Source organism: Lytechinus pictus, chromosome 11 (assembly GCF_037042905.1).
Source record: "Lytechinus pictus isolate F3 Inbred chromosome 11, Lp3.0, whole genome shotgun sequence".
Classification (NCBI taxonomy): domain Eukaryota; kingdom Metazoa; phylum Echinodermata; class Echinoidea; order Temnopleuroida; family Toxopneustidae; genus Lytechinus; species Lytechinus pictus.
The window spans coordinates 21344951-21360133 of NC_087255.1; the positions used below are offsets into that span (position 1 = coordinate 21344951).

The window sequence follows — 15183 nt, forward strand, 5'->3', positions numbered from 1 at the left end:
AAGCTTGAAAGCTTATTTCTAGTGGGGTAATCAACATGTATATAATTACGATAATAAAATGGTAAAATTATACTATTTACATATAAAAAAACGAAGAAAAAAAAATCAGAATTTACTATTAGCAATAAATAAGATATAGAGATGATATATACAAGAAGAATATAAAGAAGAAGTAGAAGAAAAGAAGGAGAAGAAGAAGGAGGAGGAGAAGAAGAAGAAAAGAAGGAGAAGAGGGAGGAGGAATAGAAGAAATTACTCACAGTGATATTAAACTTGATACAATCTGGAATGGTGAACGTGTTGGAATTCTTGAGATGAACGCTGCTTATCACAAAGTTCATTTTGAATAATCTCAATCTATTAGAAAATAACAAAACCAAATTAAAAAACAAGACATAAGATTGAAAACATGAACACTTTACACACATACATCTACGGTATTCATCCTTACAATAGATTTTACGAGAGATAATTGGGGGAGGGGTGAGATTATGAACTGAGATTGAGATGAACCTAACTTGTTGTATGTCCGATCAAACTATATTACAAAACATTTTCCACCCCCTCCTCCTTCACCAAAACATGGATAACAATGACAAATACATGTGGGGGGGGGGGGCAAAACGATGAAGTTGCTGCAAAATGATCCTATTGTAATCCATGATTTTGAAAATCCATGAAAGTATTCCAATAACTAATATTGCAAGGTCAACAAGAAATAAATCTCTTTTTTTAAACTAAATTGAAATTACAATAAATTGGTATATAATAGAAAACCATCTTTACATTTTTTTTCCATAGCCATTCCTCTACAAGGAAAAAATTATATGGAATCTTTTCATGCAGTGACACAAGACTAAGGTCACAAACGTCAACAAGAAATAAAGGTTAATTATGCTTCATAACAAAAATGAAATTTGCTAATATTGGTACATTACAGAAAATCCTCTTATAAATACTTCTTCCTCTACTTCAGTACTTGTACCTATGTTAATAATAATAGTAATATTCCGCTCTTATACAGCACTTTATACATCATAATGACTTCTCTTAGCACATTACAGATTACTATTTCCTCATGCAGTTAAAAGTACCAAACTATAAATAAAGCTATTTCCCATTTCCAGTCTGATGTCTTATTTCCAAACTGAAACTAGCTCCAATTGGCAACTGAGATTAAAAAAAATCCTCTTTTAAAGAGTCATTCCTCTCTCATAAAATCAATGGTATAGAATCTCTTTATGAAGTCTCACCAATTTAAGTTTAAAGGTCAACAAGAAATAAATTACAATTCATAATAAATTGAAATTAGCTCATTAACAGAAGTTTACATACAACCAGAAAAATCATAGAAAAGTTGACACTTGCCAAAAATCATAAAATTTACTGTATATCTTATAAAATATTGTGCTATCACATGACAAATTTGATATCAAGCAAATTAATCATGCCCCTTCATCTTATTGCTTTGTCATCAGGAGCTGAAAAATATTTAGGTGTCATTTTTTCGCAAAAAATCTTTATATTTTAGACAAACTAAAAATAAACACTTGACAAAAACATTTCATATTCATGCTAGTAATTTCTCAACACAAACATTTCAGAGTACACTTTTTTGTTCAGTGGTGACATATCATAACAGAAAATGTAATATAAATCATAGATTTGGCATTTATATACTTCTATGAAACGATGTTTGAAAATATAATAACAAACAATAGAATTTGACAGGAATATTACCTTTTTTTCTTCAAAAAAATTTCACCTGAAATACACTTTAATCACAACAGCATCCCAATCATGTGAAAGAGCTAAATACGTTTTTTCATTTGATACAAAATTCGTAATCATTTGGTAGTATTTATATTTCTGAAGATAAGTAAATTTTTCAATGTTTGGCAAGTGAACAAATTTCACTGAATTCCATGGGTGTATGTAAAGTTTTGGCCTCAACTGTACATGGCAATCCCTAAACCAGGGTCGGTACCAGGCAAAAAAAAAGATTTTCTTTTTAAATTTCAGGGGCTACTTTTCACCCTCTGCTGCCTAAATCTGCAATATTGGATAAGCTTAAAGATAAATGCCAGTTGTGGTAACGATTTCAAAATGAGTTCGCACAGAATCCAATGAAATGACCACCAAAGTGTCTGTTTGTATGAATAAAAAATATGTGCCAAAGGATTCTGGAAGAAATTGTGTAATTGCTGAGAAATTAGCAAATAAACACTGGATTCGGGTCAAGCGTCGGCCCTACATTCAAAGCAATAATAATACACTGTCCCACGTGCGCTGATCTGTGTTGGTGATCTTCAGTGTGAACATTTTTCAGCGTAGATTTCAAGATTTCACAAAGTTCAGTTTATGCAACTGTACCAGATCTAGATCCTCGATGATATGACAATTAAGCCTGGTTTTACAGACTTTTTGGTGAAATCAGTGTTTACTGCAAATACTTTCATTTACATGTATCTTTAAACACTGCAGTGAATGGGGATTTTTCTGAGCCTCTGTTTATTTTTTTTAGGGCTCTTTGGAGCATTATAGGGGTGAAATTGCCCTCAGCCTCCGTTTTTGTAAAAAAAATTTCCTTGATCGGTACCAAACTATGAATAAAGCTATTTCCTTTCTATTATCACTTTCCAGAATTAAATTAGCTTAAATTAGTACAGGACAGAAGACCCTCTTGTAAATACAAATTCCTATACCAGACAACCAATGATGTGATCTCTCCTCATGACATCCTTTCAAATTACAATAAAGCTATTTCCTATTTCCTCCATGATTTCCCTTGTCTATGGTTTCCGGAATTTATCAACAAGGTGAGACGCTCGAGTAATAGTTGAGTAATTGATAAGTCACATGATCAGCATTGTTATGTTTCTATCTAAGGAGATCCATGGGTAAATTTCTTTCTGAATATAAATAAATTTTTTCAGGGCCATTCTTGGTCATGTGTGCGACCAAAATTATGACAAATCTTGACTTTTATTAGTCATAAATCTAACAATTTGAGAGATTTATAACTAATTATGATGATTTTGAAAGTTTAATTTCATTTTGAAATTCACAGGAATTCAAAATGAAATTAAACTTTAAATATCATGCTTCTGTGTGAAGTCACACACGTGACCCACTTCTTTTGACCTCTGACCTTGAACCTGCATATTGGATACAGCAAAAAATATTTCCAAATGACAGCTGGCAAAACATGTTGATGTAATATAACCTTTAATTTACTCAATCTTAAAAAAGAAATAGATTTACAGCTAAGTACAGTCAAGATTTGTCATAATACGGCCCTTCAATGCCTCATTTGTCATCACATGAGTTATGAGTCATCAAAAAATGCAAAAATTGTCCATGATAATGGCATTCTAATAATATGATGCATAATCACTTTACCAAAGGCTTTCTACCACATAAGAAAGGTGGCCAAAATATTTTGCTTATCAAAATATATGCTTTGGGGATTTATTTTTTCAAGAATGATCACATTGTGATGACTCTCAATTTCCAAGGCCTCTTTGACAACTACACAAGAGTATGTAGTGTCTGTGTGGTCCTCCCTTTCTCTTTTCCATTCTGTATTATGCTGGATAAAAAGGACTGCACTTTAAATCAAAATCTGTGTTTTACCAAAATTGTGACCCCCGGGTACGCGGTTCCGAAATTACGCAACATTTTGTAAGTGCATGCAGACCCAAAATTACTCAAACACGTGAATTTGTGCACAAATCCAATGCAAATAGTGTTTTTAGCCAAAATTCATAAAATGTATCATCATTTTTCCTTTTACTGCTTAAAATTAATTAATTTTATCTTGTTTATGGTCAAAATAAAGTCCCCAACAATTTCCATTGAAAAAACAATAAAAAACAAAAAGTCAAAAAACAAAGAAATACATAAGAAATTTAGAAAACAATAGAATACATAAGAAAATAAATGTGATGTTGAAATTTTTGAAAAATAAATTTGATCAGATGCCTATCTAGAGTATGTGAAACAAAAATTAGCATTTTAGGGGCATTATATTATTAATTAGAGCAAACTTATTATTTACGCATAAATTAGCATAATTAATGAGCAATGAGATTTTTCGCAGAATTTTATATCATAGTTTTGTAGATAATGCCATGGGTAACGCACATGCCAATTTTTGTCGCTATCGCGCGATCAACGGCCGAGATCATAAGGGGGGGCTGAATCGGCCCCCCCAGTCTTCTTAGGCGTCGAAATAGCCCAGTCTATTTAGGGTTAAGCTTGTGGTTTTAAGAACAAGGTCCTTTATTAACAAGAAACGATCTTCAGGGAGAACAAAAGAGGCAGTCTGTATAGCTGGTTGTGTGACTGGCTATTGACAGTTCACATTCTAAAACAAAATGGACTCGATCAATATGGCCGCAGGATCTACTGAATCAAGAAAAGTAATTTCATAAATGATTTTTTTCGTGTATAACTAAATAAAGCATATACTTACGTATCAAGACACAGTGTCTGGTTGTGAAGCTCTAAGTAATCTTTGACTGATATATTGTGAGATGTGTTCACTGGAATGACTATAAAACCTGTATAATTAAGAAAAAAATACATATGTATATCAGATCTTTACAGATTACAGCTTTAAGAATACAACTTAGGATTACAAAGTTGCCTTTCTGAAGAATTCAAGTCTTAAAGATTGCCGGTCTTTCATTACATAATATTAAAACTACTAACCCAAAGGTTTCTAGCCAAAATGAACAATGAGAAAGAAGGCGGCAGAGAAAAGTAGATTGATATATACATATATAGAAAGAGTGGAGGGAGAGTAAGAGACAACAGGACATTGTGTGAGAAAGAGAGTGAGAAAGAAAGGGAGACAGAGAAAAAGGAAATGAGATTTTTATCTTTTATTTAATGTATTTCTTCTCCACTCGTGGGCTGGATGGCCCTCTTCAGCCACAGGCTGTTCTTCTGAGGGGTCCGGTGAAAGGAGAGTGAAAGGAAGAGAGAGGGCAGAATAGATAGAGAGGGAGATAGAAATTACAATAGAGATCCTATTTACAGTGCACTGCAGAGTCGAAGTTATGTTTACATGAAAAGTCAAGTCTATCTCAAGGGGTGGGCAAAAACGTGGACATTTTTTACCCATCATTTGACTTTACGAGCATTTACAGTGATTTTCTCCACTGCAAACAGGCTGAGAGAGAGGGGAGGGGGGGGGGGGTGGGAGGCGGTAAGAGAAATATGGTACATTTTAAACATCATTACAGAAATAAAAAGAGGTTTTATGCAAGAGGGATGAGGACAGGCACTGAAATGGCGCACAAAAGAGGGTTAGATGTATCATGATCCAAGGCTTTACTCCATTTGACATGTACATGCTCAATGGATAACGACCATTTGTAACTCACTTGTATGAATATCCTCATTAATTACAAACTGTCCGTCTTCTGTTATCTTGATCTCCTTATAATTCTCCTGATATACATGAAGAGCGCGGGCTTCCCCTTCTTCTCTGTGATCATAGCCATACGTCCCAATGGCATTTGACTTCAGGTTTGAAAACTAGAAATCATGAAACAAAATAAAGAGCAACTAGTTTTTATTATATCCAAGGCACATCTTTTATCATACCAAGCCAAACAAAAATGTTTAAGTTGAAATGCAATAAATACAATGGTCCTTGAAAAGGCAATCCAAACCCAGGATATCTTACACTGTACATGTATACATGTACACGTATCTATATTGGGACATCTCTGAAACTATTCAAACAAACAATGTATTTTAAAAAGACATTAAAACAAAGATACAGGTTTGGTTCTACTATCTAATGACCCGTGCTGGCCAAAAGAAAATATGTACATGTTACATCTATTGTTTTAATAATGATCATGCTATTGTCTCCTTGCTGTATCGTAAACAGCTGGCTGGCAAGTGACTTGTTTGGGGGGGGGGGCTATTGAAAGCAACAAGATACAAAGATTGACACTTAAGACAAAGGTTGATTTTATAGTGATAAACTAGTAATGCAAGGGCAAGTAAAAGTCACTGCTTTATAATAGTATAGGATTTGTATAGCGCACGTATCCACCTTGCTAGGTGCTCAAGGCGCTCCTATATTACCCCGGCTATTAAAAGCTAGTCTACCGATTCTGGTGCACACAGCTTTTTGAGGAATTACTTCCTGCCTGTACCCATTTACCTCACCTGGGTCGAGTGCAGCACAGTGTGGATAAATTTCTTGCTGAAGGAAAACACGCCATGGCTAGGATTCGAACCCACGACCCTCTGTTTGAAAGGCGAGAGTCAGAACCACTCGACCACGACGCGCCCCTCTTATATTATATTATCTGACAATATTTTTCTCTTAGTACATGTAATGTATGACAGAGATATTGCATTGTATAGATATGAACTTTGTTTCTTCATACAAATGAACTCAAGATTAAGGTTGCACTGCACTTTACCAAAATATTTATAAAAAACACACACATATGAACTGTAAGCACCAAGATTGCACTTTACCAAATATAAATATTCATAAAAAACACAGTAGCTATAAAATGAACTGTAGCAGTGTAGCACCAAGACAATCAAAACATTTATCTAAACAATTTAGTCTGAAAGTATCAATATATTTACAAACATGAAATGTAATAGTAAGCTACAGCTCCAAGCATGTGTCATTTTAATATAAACAAGAGATAGATCATGAGGTGGGCAAACTGACAAGGGAACGACCTTTGCTCTCTCTCAATTCTCATACTTTGATCCAGGAAGGTGGAATTGACAATTTGTCACATGATCAACAATTGATATATACATCAGGTGATTATGGTTTATGAAGCCTACTTCAAACAAACTCTCAAATTGTAAGGTCGTTAGCATGATGACTTAATGCAATTCAAACTAATGAGTACAATTTGATTGATATTATTGAAACGATATAACTATAGTATCTAAACAACAAAAATATATGACATGGTTTAATGTACATAATATTTAATTGGAACCATTACAAATCTAAGTACAAGTATTCAATTCAGTTTTTAAGTACATATTTTACCATGGTTTTAAATTTGTTTTGAAACGAAATTTACTCCAGAAAGATTAACACTTATCATTTTACTTTCATTTTAGAGCAACCCAAAACTTACGTCAAAATCCTTGAGAAGCATTGTGAAGCCATACTTTCATTGCAAAAGCACTATAATGTAGAGCTTATAGGAATCCTCCAATAAATGCTTTAAGGACGTTCCACGGTTAAAGTGAAATCCATGTCATTTTCACCAAACTTTGCACATAGATACTTTAGAACCTTGATATTCGAAATATGCAAAAATTAACATAGGTCCATGTGCTTGATTTTTTGCTATGGAGCTTCAAAGTTCATCCAAATTGATGTTCTTAAGAATTGCGCATTCAAAAGAATTTGGCATTTTTAGACCGCCCAAGATTACTACAATGAGTTTAAACCTCTATTACTCAGTCAAAATACATGAAAAGTCATCAAATTTCGCAAGAGAGTTAATAATTGTATCGTTAGAATGGAGAATCTATTTATAGTGCTATTTGTTTGAAATTTTAAGTTTAACAGCACTGTCAGTTCTTAAAAAAGTCGTAAACGATAACAAAATCCCAATCTAAAAAAATGTAAAATTTCAGTAACAAACTACAAACGTACAATAAATGCTGCACTTTATTAAAAATCCATGTCATTTTCACCAAAATTTGCAGAGTTGTAGAGGAAGGTATACCTAAGAAGTACAAACATTAAAAAATAGGGGTTCATGTGCTTGTTTTTAAACTATCAGCATTTTATTAGAGTAAATGTGCTTTTTAAAACACCAAAAATGCGCCGAATGCTTTGTATCTATGTGAAGAAAAAATCTAAACCACTCTACCATTTATTCAAACTTGGGGTAATATTCGGATTCTTGGCAGCAATGCAGAGTAAAGTATTTTGAAATCGTAGAATTTTTTTTTTGAATGGTCCATGGAAAAATTCAATTTTTTAGCTTCATGAAATAACGCATCGGATCTGCAGTTAAAGTGCAGAAGATGAGAAAAATAAGCTCATACACGCAGCTAATTAATCACCTGTTCATCCATTGTGACGTCAGCGCGCAGAGTGTAAACTATGCGCAAATCATAATGCGCACAAACTTAACTGTGGAACGTCCTTAAGGGTGTTTTAACTGAAGGTGTATCTTCACGTGTGACCATCAACTATTAAAGGTCCCGGTTTTAAGCCAACTTTAAAACTGTTTATTGGTAAGGAAATTATTGAGGGAAAGAGACTACATGTATTCCAATCCTCCACAGCTCTTTGAAAAAAAATTAGCATGCAGAGCTGTCCTGGGCTCCGTAACACAAAGGTTTGCAATCAATCGCTAAATCCAATGACCAATCAAGATTATCGTTGCATGCGCACTCTGTTTAAAATACTGATCGGGAACCAATCAGTGCGTTTATTTCATATTTGCAATTCATCGCAAGCCTTTGTGTTACAGAGCCCTGACCCGATTGATTAAGAAATGTTGAATATGGCCCAATCTTGATCGATTCTTATGGATCATTACCAATTTTAATGTAAGGTGCACAGAGTACAGGGTTGAATTTAATAGCAAAGAATACAAATTCTCTTGTTTTTATTGAGAATTGGCAGAAGTTCTTTTCAAGATGTTATTACACATTTACACTGTACATGAACATTTTAGTTTTACTTTTCAGATATTTGACCCGCTTATTCCATCTCATCTAATTCTGCAGAGTTATCTGCATATTAAAAGCTACGTACATGTACATGCACACTGGACCTGTTCATCAAGAACAAAAGGAGTCATAAATTTCAAATATTTGACAAATATGAATTTCATAATTGGCAGACTTCCAAGTTTAAACAAGCCAGGAAAATCATCAGCTCTTGAAGAAATATTTGCATAATTTCTGATTGGGAGCATCTCACTTCCTCATTATTACTCACTCAAGATATTGTATCCATGACTCGAAAGCAAAACTAGCCAATTGCTATTTATGTAACATACACACCAGGGAATAATTTTGCTTTACAAATTTGAATAGCATTTTTGGTCTTACGAAAAAAGCTCTCAACTAAGTAATGTAAAAATATGGAGCAAATTGCGATGCGATACCAGGAAAATTATTCCCTGCACACATGCAGACCAGGGGGGCGTTTCATGAAAGGACTTGTCGGACGTTTTATCCGACAAGTCCTATTTTATCCGACAGTTACCATAGGAACAGTGCCTCTCAGCCAATCAAAATCATGGAAAGATGTCAGATCTGACAACTTGTCGGATGAAAATATTGATGAAACGCTCCCCTGATTTAGTTCCTTTAAAGAAATCGACTGAATATCATGTGAGCAACATCTTTGTGGAATTTTGAAAGTTTACTACTCTCAGTCTCTTGGTTTAAATCAGAATATTTTAACAATACTACTACATGTACATGTATATCAAAACATGCAGAACAATCAGATTCAAATGTTTAGATGAATAATATTCAACAATAATCTGTAGTGTGTAAATTTTTTTTTTCATTGTGTTTCATGGTACATTTGAGTGCATTATATACCAGTATATCAGCAGATAATTAACAAATGACTTAACGGTAATTCAACAATGGTTGAATATCAGACGCCCTCTAAAATTGCAAAGAGGTTGGCAAATTTTTGTTCCTGTGGCATACATCTGATATATATAGCCATTTCTTCATATAAAAATTTGAAACAAATTGTGAATATAACATATGGATGGGCTGGATTGATATTATTATTTTTTGTTTGGCATCACTTGTGCCTGGGAGGCAAAAAATGAACTTAATCTCTATGATCCGCAAGTTTCTCCTCCCGATTATAAACCATCCCTCTTTTGGCTTGTACATTCAAATAGAAACCCAATTTGAAATGAATTACCTGATAAGCAACGTAGTCAAGGTGTTTGAAGAAGCTTTCTTGTTCATAGATGGCATAAAGTTCATCGCTCTTGGGGTATGCCTTGGAGTCAAAACCGGAACTCCAGCTCTTCAAAAACAAATGTTCAAAAGCTTCTTGGTTTCCTTCGTAGAACTTGTTCAGTGAAAACTGGCTCGTTCCAAAGGCAACAAGCTGGAAAGGAAAAAAAATTGACATGCCAAAAAATAGAAGAAAAAATGAATCAAGATTATAATAAAGAGTAAAGCAATGTTGTATGAAATAAAGACAGGCCTTTATAATTTGGGAATTTAAAACTTTTCTTGTTTCGGCACATGCAATCAAGTTTGAAATGAAAATTTGTAATCGATAGCTCAAGATTAACAGAAAGAGCACTTTCTAGTGCAAGAAACAGACAGCAATCAATAAAAAGGTGCACTTAATTAGAATAATCATGAATTAACTTCAGAACCTGAACCTGATTACAATCAATTGCAATTTCTTCCGACCAACATCACATGAGATTCAGAACGAATTAAAGTTTTAATGAAAAATGGCATAAGTTCTGTTTCATTATATTTTATTCTTTATCACTTAATGTTTGTTTGCACTTCCAATGACCCATTTCTTTATCACTTTCATTCTTTTGTTGACACATTTTGTGGTCTGGAATTCCCAGAACCTAGAATAGGAAATCATGTGTTTTGATTTCTATATTTGGATATAAAACAATTTCCTTCGCCAAGCACATACAAGTAGAATTGTCTGAAATGTCGAAGGTCTTCCCACTATCCCAATACAGGGATATAAAATGATAACAAACTGTCTGGTTGTTTGATTTGTTTCATAGCAATTTGGGATGTTTCCTGTAATATAACAATACGAATCTTGGTCAGAACATTGTCACATATACAGTTGTAAAAAATGATTTACAATTTTACATTGATTGTAATTTTGAAGATGATTTGCCATTAACTTTACAGTTAATGCAATTATATAGTGTTCTACAAAACTGAGACCACATTATAGTACAAGTACCTATCATGCAATATATAATGTACACTGCAGAGTGTACCAGGTACTTAAGTATTTAAAGTTACATATTTTCAGCCCCTCAACTGTTTCCCTTTCATATTGCTAACAAAACTGTAAACACTCAGAGACCCAAGGCCTGTAAACACAAAGCTTAGCAATCATAACAGAACGTTTTTTAATGACTGATTGCATCGACTACAATGTACGATTAATCACGAAAATGAAGCGTACGATCAATTGTTCACACTTGTGTTGAGGGGCCCTGACCTTGCTCATTAGTGAGTGGTACATAAAAGTATCTAATCTTGATTACAAAGCTCAAGCTGGGAGCACTCATTATAAACAAACGAAGGACAAATGATGAAGAGAGAAGATACATGTAGATCTCAACAATTCATCTATTATAAGCTTTTCTGTGTATTACCAAATAGCTATAAATACAGGGTGCACTTAGAACTGTATTAATGACCTTAAAATGTAGTGATTATACCAATTGCATGAAGAAACAAAAAATAATAAATGTAGAAACTTGTACAATTTTCTAATGTCCTTCGAACCATGCATTTTAATATTTCAGGGCAAGATCAATATTCTACACTACATGGAAAAATAAGACGGGTATATGTTGGTGTAATTTTGTCTTGAGTATCAAGAAATTGCTCAATATTATGAAACAAAAAGCATTTGTCAAATTCAAATACCGAGATGTTTTCTCTACAAATGTATTCCTGTTTAATATAGCATGAATGGATAAGGGAACAAACAAATAACTGACTTTGAAGACCCATTTGGTCTAGTGCACAAATGTTAGGGCAGCAAAAATTACAAATTGTTGCCCAAAAGTTCTGAGACTAAAAGTGGGGATTTCATAAAAGGACTCATCAGGTGTTTTATCTTACAAGTCATTTTTATCCAACAGTTACATGTACCAACAGTGCTTCTCAGCCAATCATATTTGAGAAAAGTTTGTCAGATCTGACGAGTTGTTGGACGAAAAATGTTGATGAAGTACATGTAATGATCCCCAGATCTTCATAATTTTTAAGTGTTCAAGTGACTGTACACCTTACCAATTTTTTATGAATAACAATCCAAATTATGATCCAACATTACTTTAATTTCACTTTTTCAAAATGTGCAAATTAATTGTTGCAGAACTGTATTAACTATCCTGTGAAAGTAAGCACAATTGTAAATGTCTACACTTTCATATTTTACTTTTTTTTTTTTGATAATTGTTTGATTTTTCTCAATTATTAAAGGGTGGGAGAATCACTTTGCTGGAAAGTGAAAAAGCACTCATATTTCAACTGCCGGTAACTTGAAGAAAAAATTGCCGTATTTTTCATTGTGACAGTAGTCTAAGGGAAACTTTTATTTACACCCCCCCCCCCACCTCTCTCTCTCTCTCTCTCTCTATCTCCCTCAATTTATATCCCTTCCTTCCTTACCTGAATAGTAACAAAGATGATCTTGAGGAGCTGAACCCCTAGCTTCCACGGTTTGCGGCCTCTCTTCTTGTACTTGAGGTACGGGTTCATGAAAAAGTACCTTAGCTCCCAGCGCATCTCCTGCCTGCTTCTCAGGGTTCCTGTAGAAGCTCCAAAGACATCGTCCTCCTCTAGACAAGAAGTTGGTGTGCTCTCGCCATGACATTCGTTCTGGATGCTAGAATCATTGTTGATGTTGCCATAGTTGTCATGGTTACACTCACAATGTCCAATCTTGTTGAGGGATCTGGAGCTGCCCCCACCACAGGCTGTCTGGACTGCCAATGTGTTCATGGTTGGGACTGCAATCAAGCATTAAGATTTATAGAATAATAATAATATGTCCATTTACATATTGCGCAGTTACTATGTGCATATATACTCAACTGCGCTTTGATGCTTGGTATCATATTATTACCCCTGCTGTAGCTAAGCCGCCATATTAATAGACGCTAAAGCGTTCAAGGAATAAATCCTACTGGGTACCTATTCACCTCACCTGGGTCGAGTGCAGCACAATGTGGATAAATTTCTTGCCGAAGAAAATTACGCCATGGCTGGGTTTCGAACCCACAACCCTCTGTTTCAAAGTCCGGAGACTAATCCACTGGGCCACAATGCTCCACATACATGTAATATAACAATATGCAAAAATCATAAAAAGCCTTCTTATTCTACAGATCTATACTCTCATCAAAGCCTGTTCAGATATTGGATGGCGATTGGTGACAGCATTTGAGCATTTTAATGAGCTTGTCACCAAGTCCATCATAAATAATCCATCAAACATTGATCTAATATAATGTACTAACATAGAAAAGGATAATACTCATTATTTCACTTAAATTTAAATTCATTTGAAATTTTAAGGGCTAATTTTTGGCTTTTTGCCACATTGGGGGCAATAGCTAAATTTTATTTCTTTCATTTCAAGGGCTCCTTTTTGGCTCAACCAGTACAGATGAGTGCATACAGAGGAAACAGATTGCTTGTGTGTGTTTCTTTGCCGTGCCCCTTGGAAGCGGAGCTCAAAAGAAGGGAAACCCCCATCCCAACTTCATGCATATGTATACGTAAACAAAAAAACTTTGTTTCTTGCGCATGTGCATGATGTGCATCTATACCTGGGCCCACTAATACAAAGGTAAGTGATCAAAGGGATGGTCCAGGCTGGAAATGTTTATATCTCAATGAATAGAGTAAAATTCACAGAGCAAACTGCTGAAAATTTGATCAAAATCGGATAACAAATAACAAAGTTATTGAATTTTAAAGATTTGCATTATTCTGCTGAAACAGTTCTAGGCATGTCTTTATGAATATTCATTAGGTGGGCTGATGATGTCATATCCCCACTTGTTCTTTTTTATTTTATTATAGGAAATTAAGTTTATTCAAAAATTCTCTACTAAGAACTAAAACAATTGGATTGACAACTGATAAAATGCATTAGTTATAAGTTATTGCCGCAACTTATTTCATCATAATGGAGACACATTATGTACACATGTATGAAAAAATGAAAAATTCATGATTTCATGTAATAACATAACAAAAAGGAAAGTGGAGATGTGACATCATCAGCCCAACTAATGAATATTCATGACGATGTGCATATAACTGTTTTCACAAAATATTGATAAACTTTGAAATTCAATAACTTTGTTAGTTGTTATCCGATTTTGATGAAATTTTCAGCATTTTGCTCTGTGAATTTTACTCTATTTATTTAGATCTGAATATTTTCAGCCGGACCATCCCTTTAATCGCTAAATGAAATGGCCTATCAACTTGATATCACGATCAACCTTGCAAGCACAATTGCGCATTTTGCTATTATTAGGACAAGTCCACCCCAACAAAAAATTTATTTGAATAAAAAGAGAAAAATCCAACAAGCATAACACTGAAAATTTCATCAAAATCGGATGTAAAATAAGAAAGTTATGACATTTTAAAGTTTTGTTTAATTTCACAAAACAGTTATATGCACAGCCAGAAACAGACGGCTGCCAGCACCAGCTGTCTAATTTTGATTTTGATTTTTCGCAACCGCGTAGCCAGGATTTCATTTTGTAGGGGGCGGTAAATGCACGCAAGCATGCCAACACTTACAGAGCGCGCAAAGCGCTAAGCTTTCGATCTTCCATCAAATTAAAATGAAAAGGAGCCATCTCTCTTGTCTCTAGTACCTACTGTACATGTGATGTATGTATATCAACTCAGCTCCAATTCAGTTAACTTTATTGTGATTTTGAACCTTGTTTTCAAAAGTGATTGTGAACGCTCAAAAAGGGGATAAAATGGAGGAAATTATAATAATAATTACTCCACGCTAAGCGCGGTAGCTTTAGTGTTTCATTAATTATTTTGGAAAAGGAAAGGATCCCTGTAAAAGGGTATATTCTCCAAGTTATTTTGAATGCTTCCCTTGGAAAGATCAGATTTGATTACAAACAATTTAGCGACAGTATATGAAATTGCGGACGTTTAATCAAATGCAGATATCTCTACCATATCGGCTCTAATTCACTTGATTTTCTAATCAGATAATTAAACTTCATTAAGAGGAAAATGGAGCCCAAAAATGTTGAAAATTCTGTGATATAGTTATACTGAAATTATGTATAATTTCTTTGACTCATCCTGTAGGCTGTAGCGCTTATTTTAAATGATTAAGAAAACTAAGTGTCATTCAAAATTTCAATCTGAGGGTGCAAAAACGAGACAGGAGAT

At 34.2% G+C, this 15183-nt stretch overlaps 1 protein-coding gene across 1 annotated transcript in view; it reads right to left on the reverse strand.

Moving 5' to 3' along the window:
* The window catches only part of LOC129270984 (mucolipin-3-like), a 32645-nt gene that overhangs the window by 14685 nt on the left and 2777 nt on the right, over positions 1–15183 (reverse strand). Inside the window, exons 2-6 of the mRNA XM_064107001.1 lie at positions 12409–12749; positions 9926–10117; positions 5394–5547; positions 4478–4565; positions 261–357 (exon numbers count right to left, since the gene is read on the reverse strand). Of these exons, the coding sequence (XP_063963071.1) occupies positions 261–357; positions 4478–4565; positions 5394–5547; positions 9926–10117; positions 12409–12749 (872 nt within the window). The remainder of the gene's footprint in view (positions 1–260; positions 358–4477; positions 4566–5393; positions 5548–9925; positions 10118–12408; positions 12750–15183) is intronic.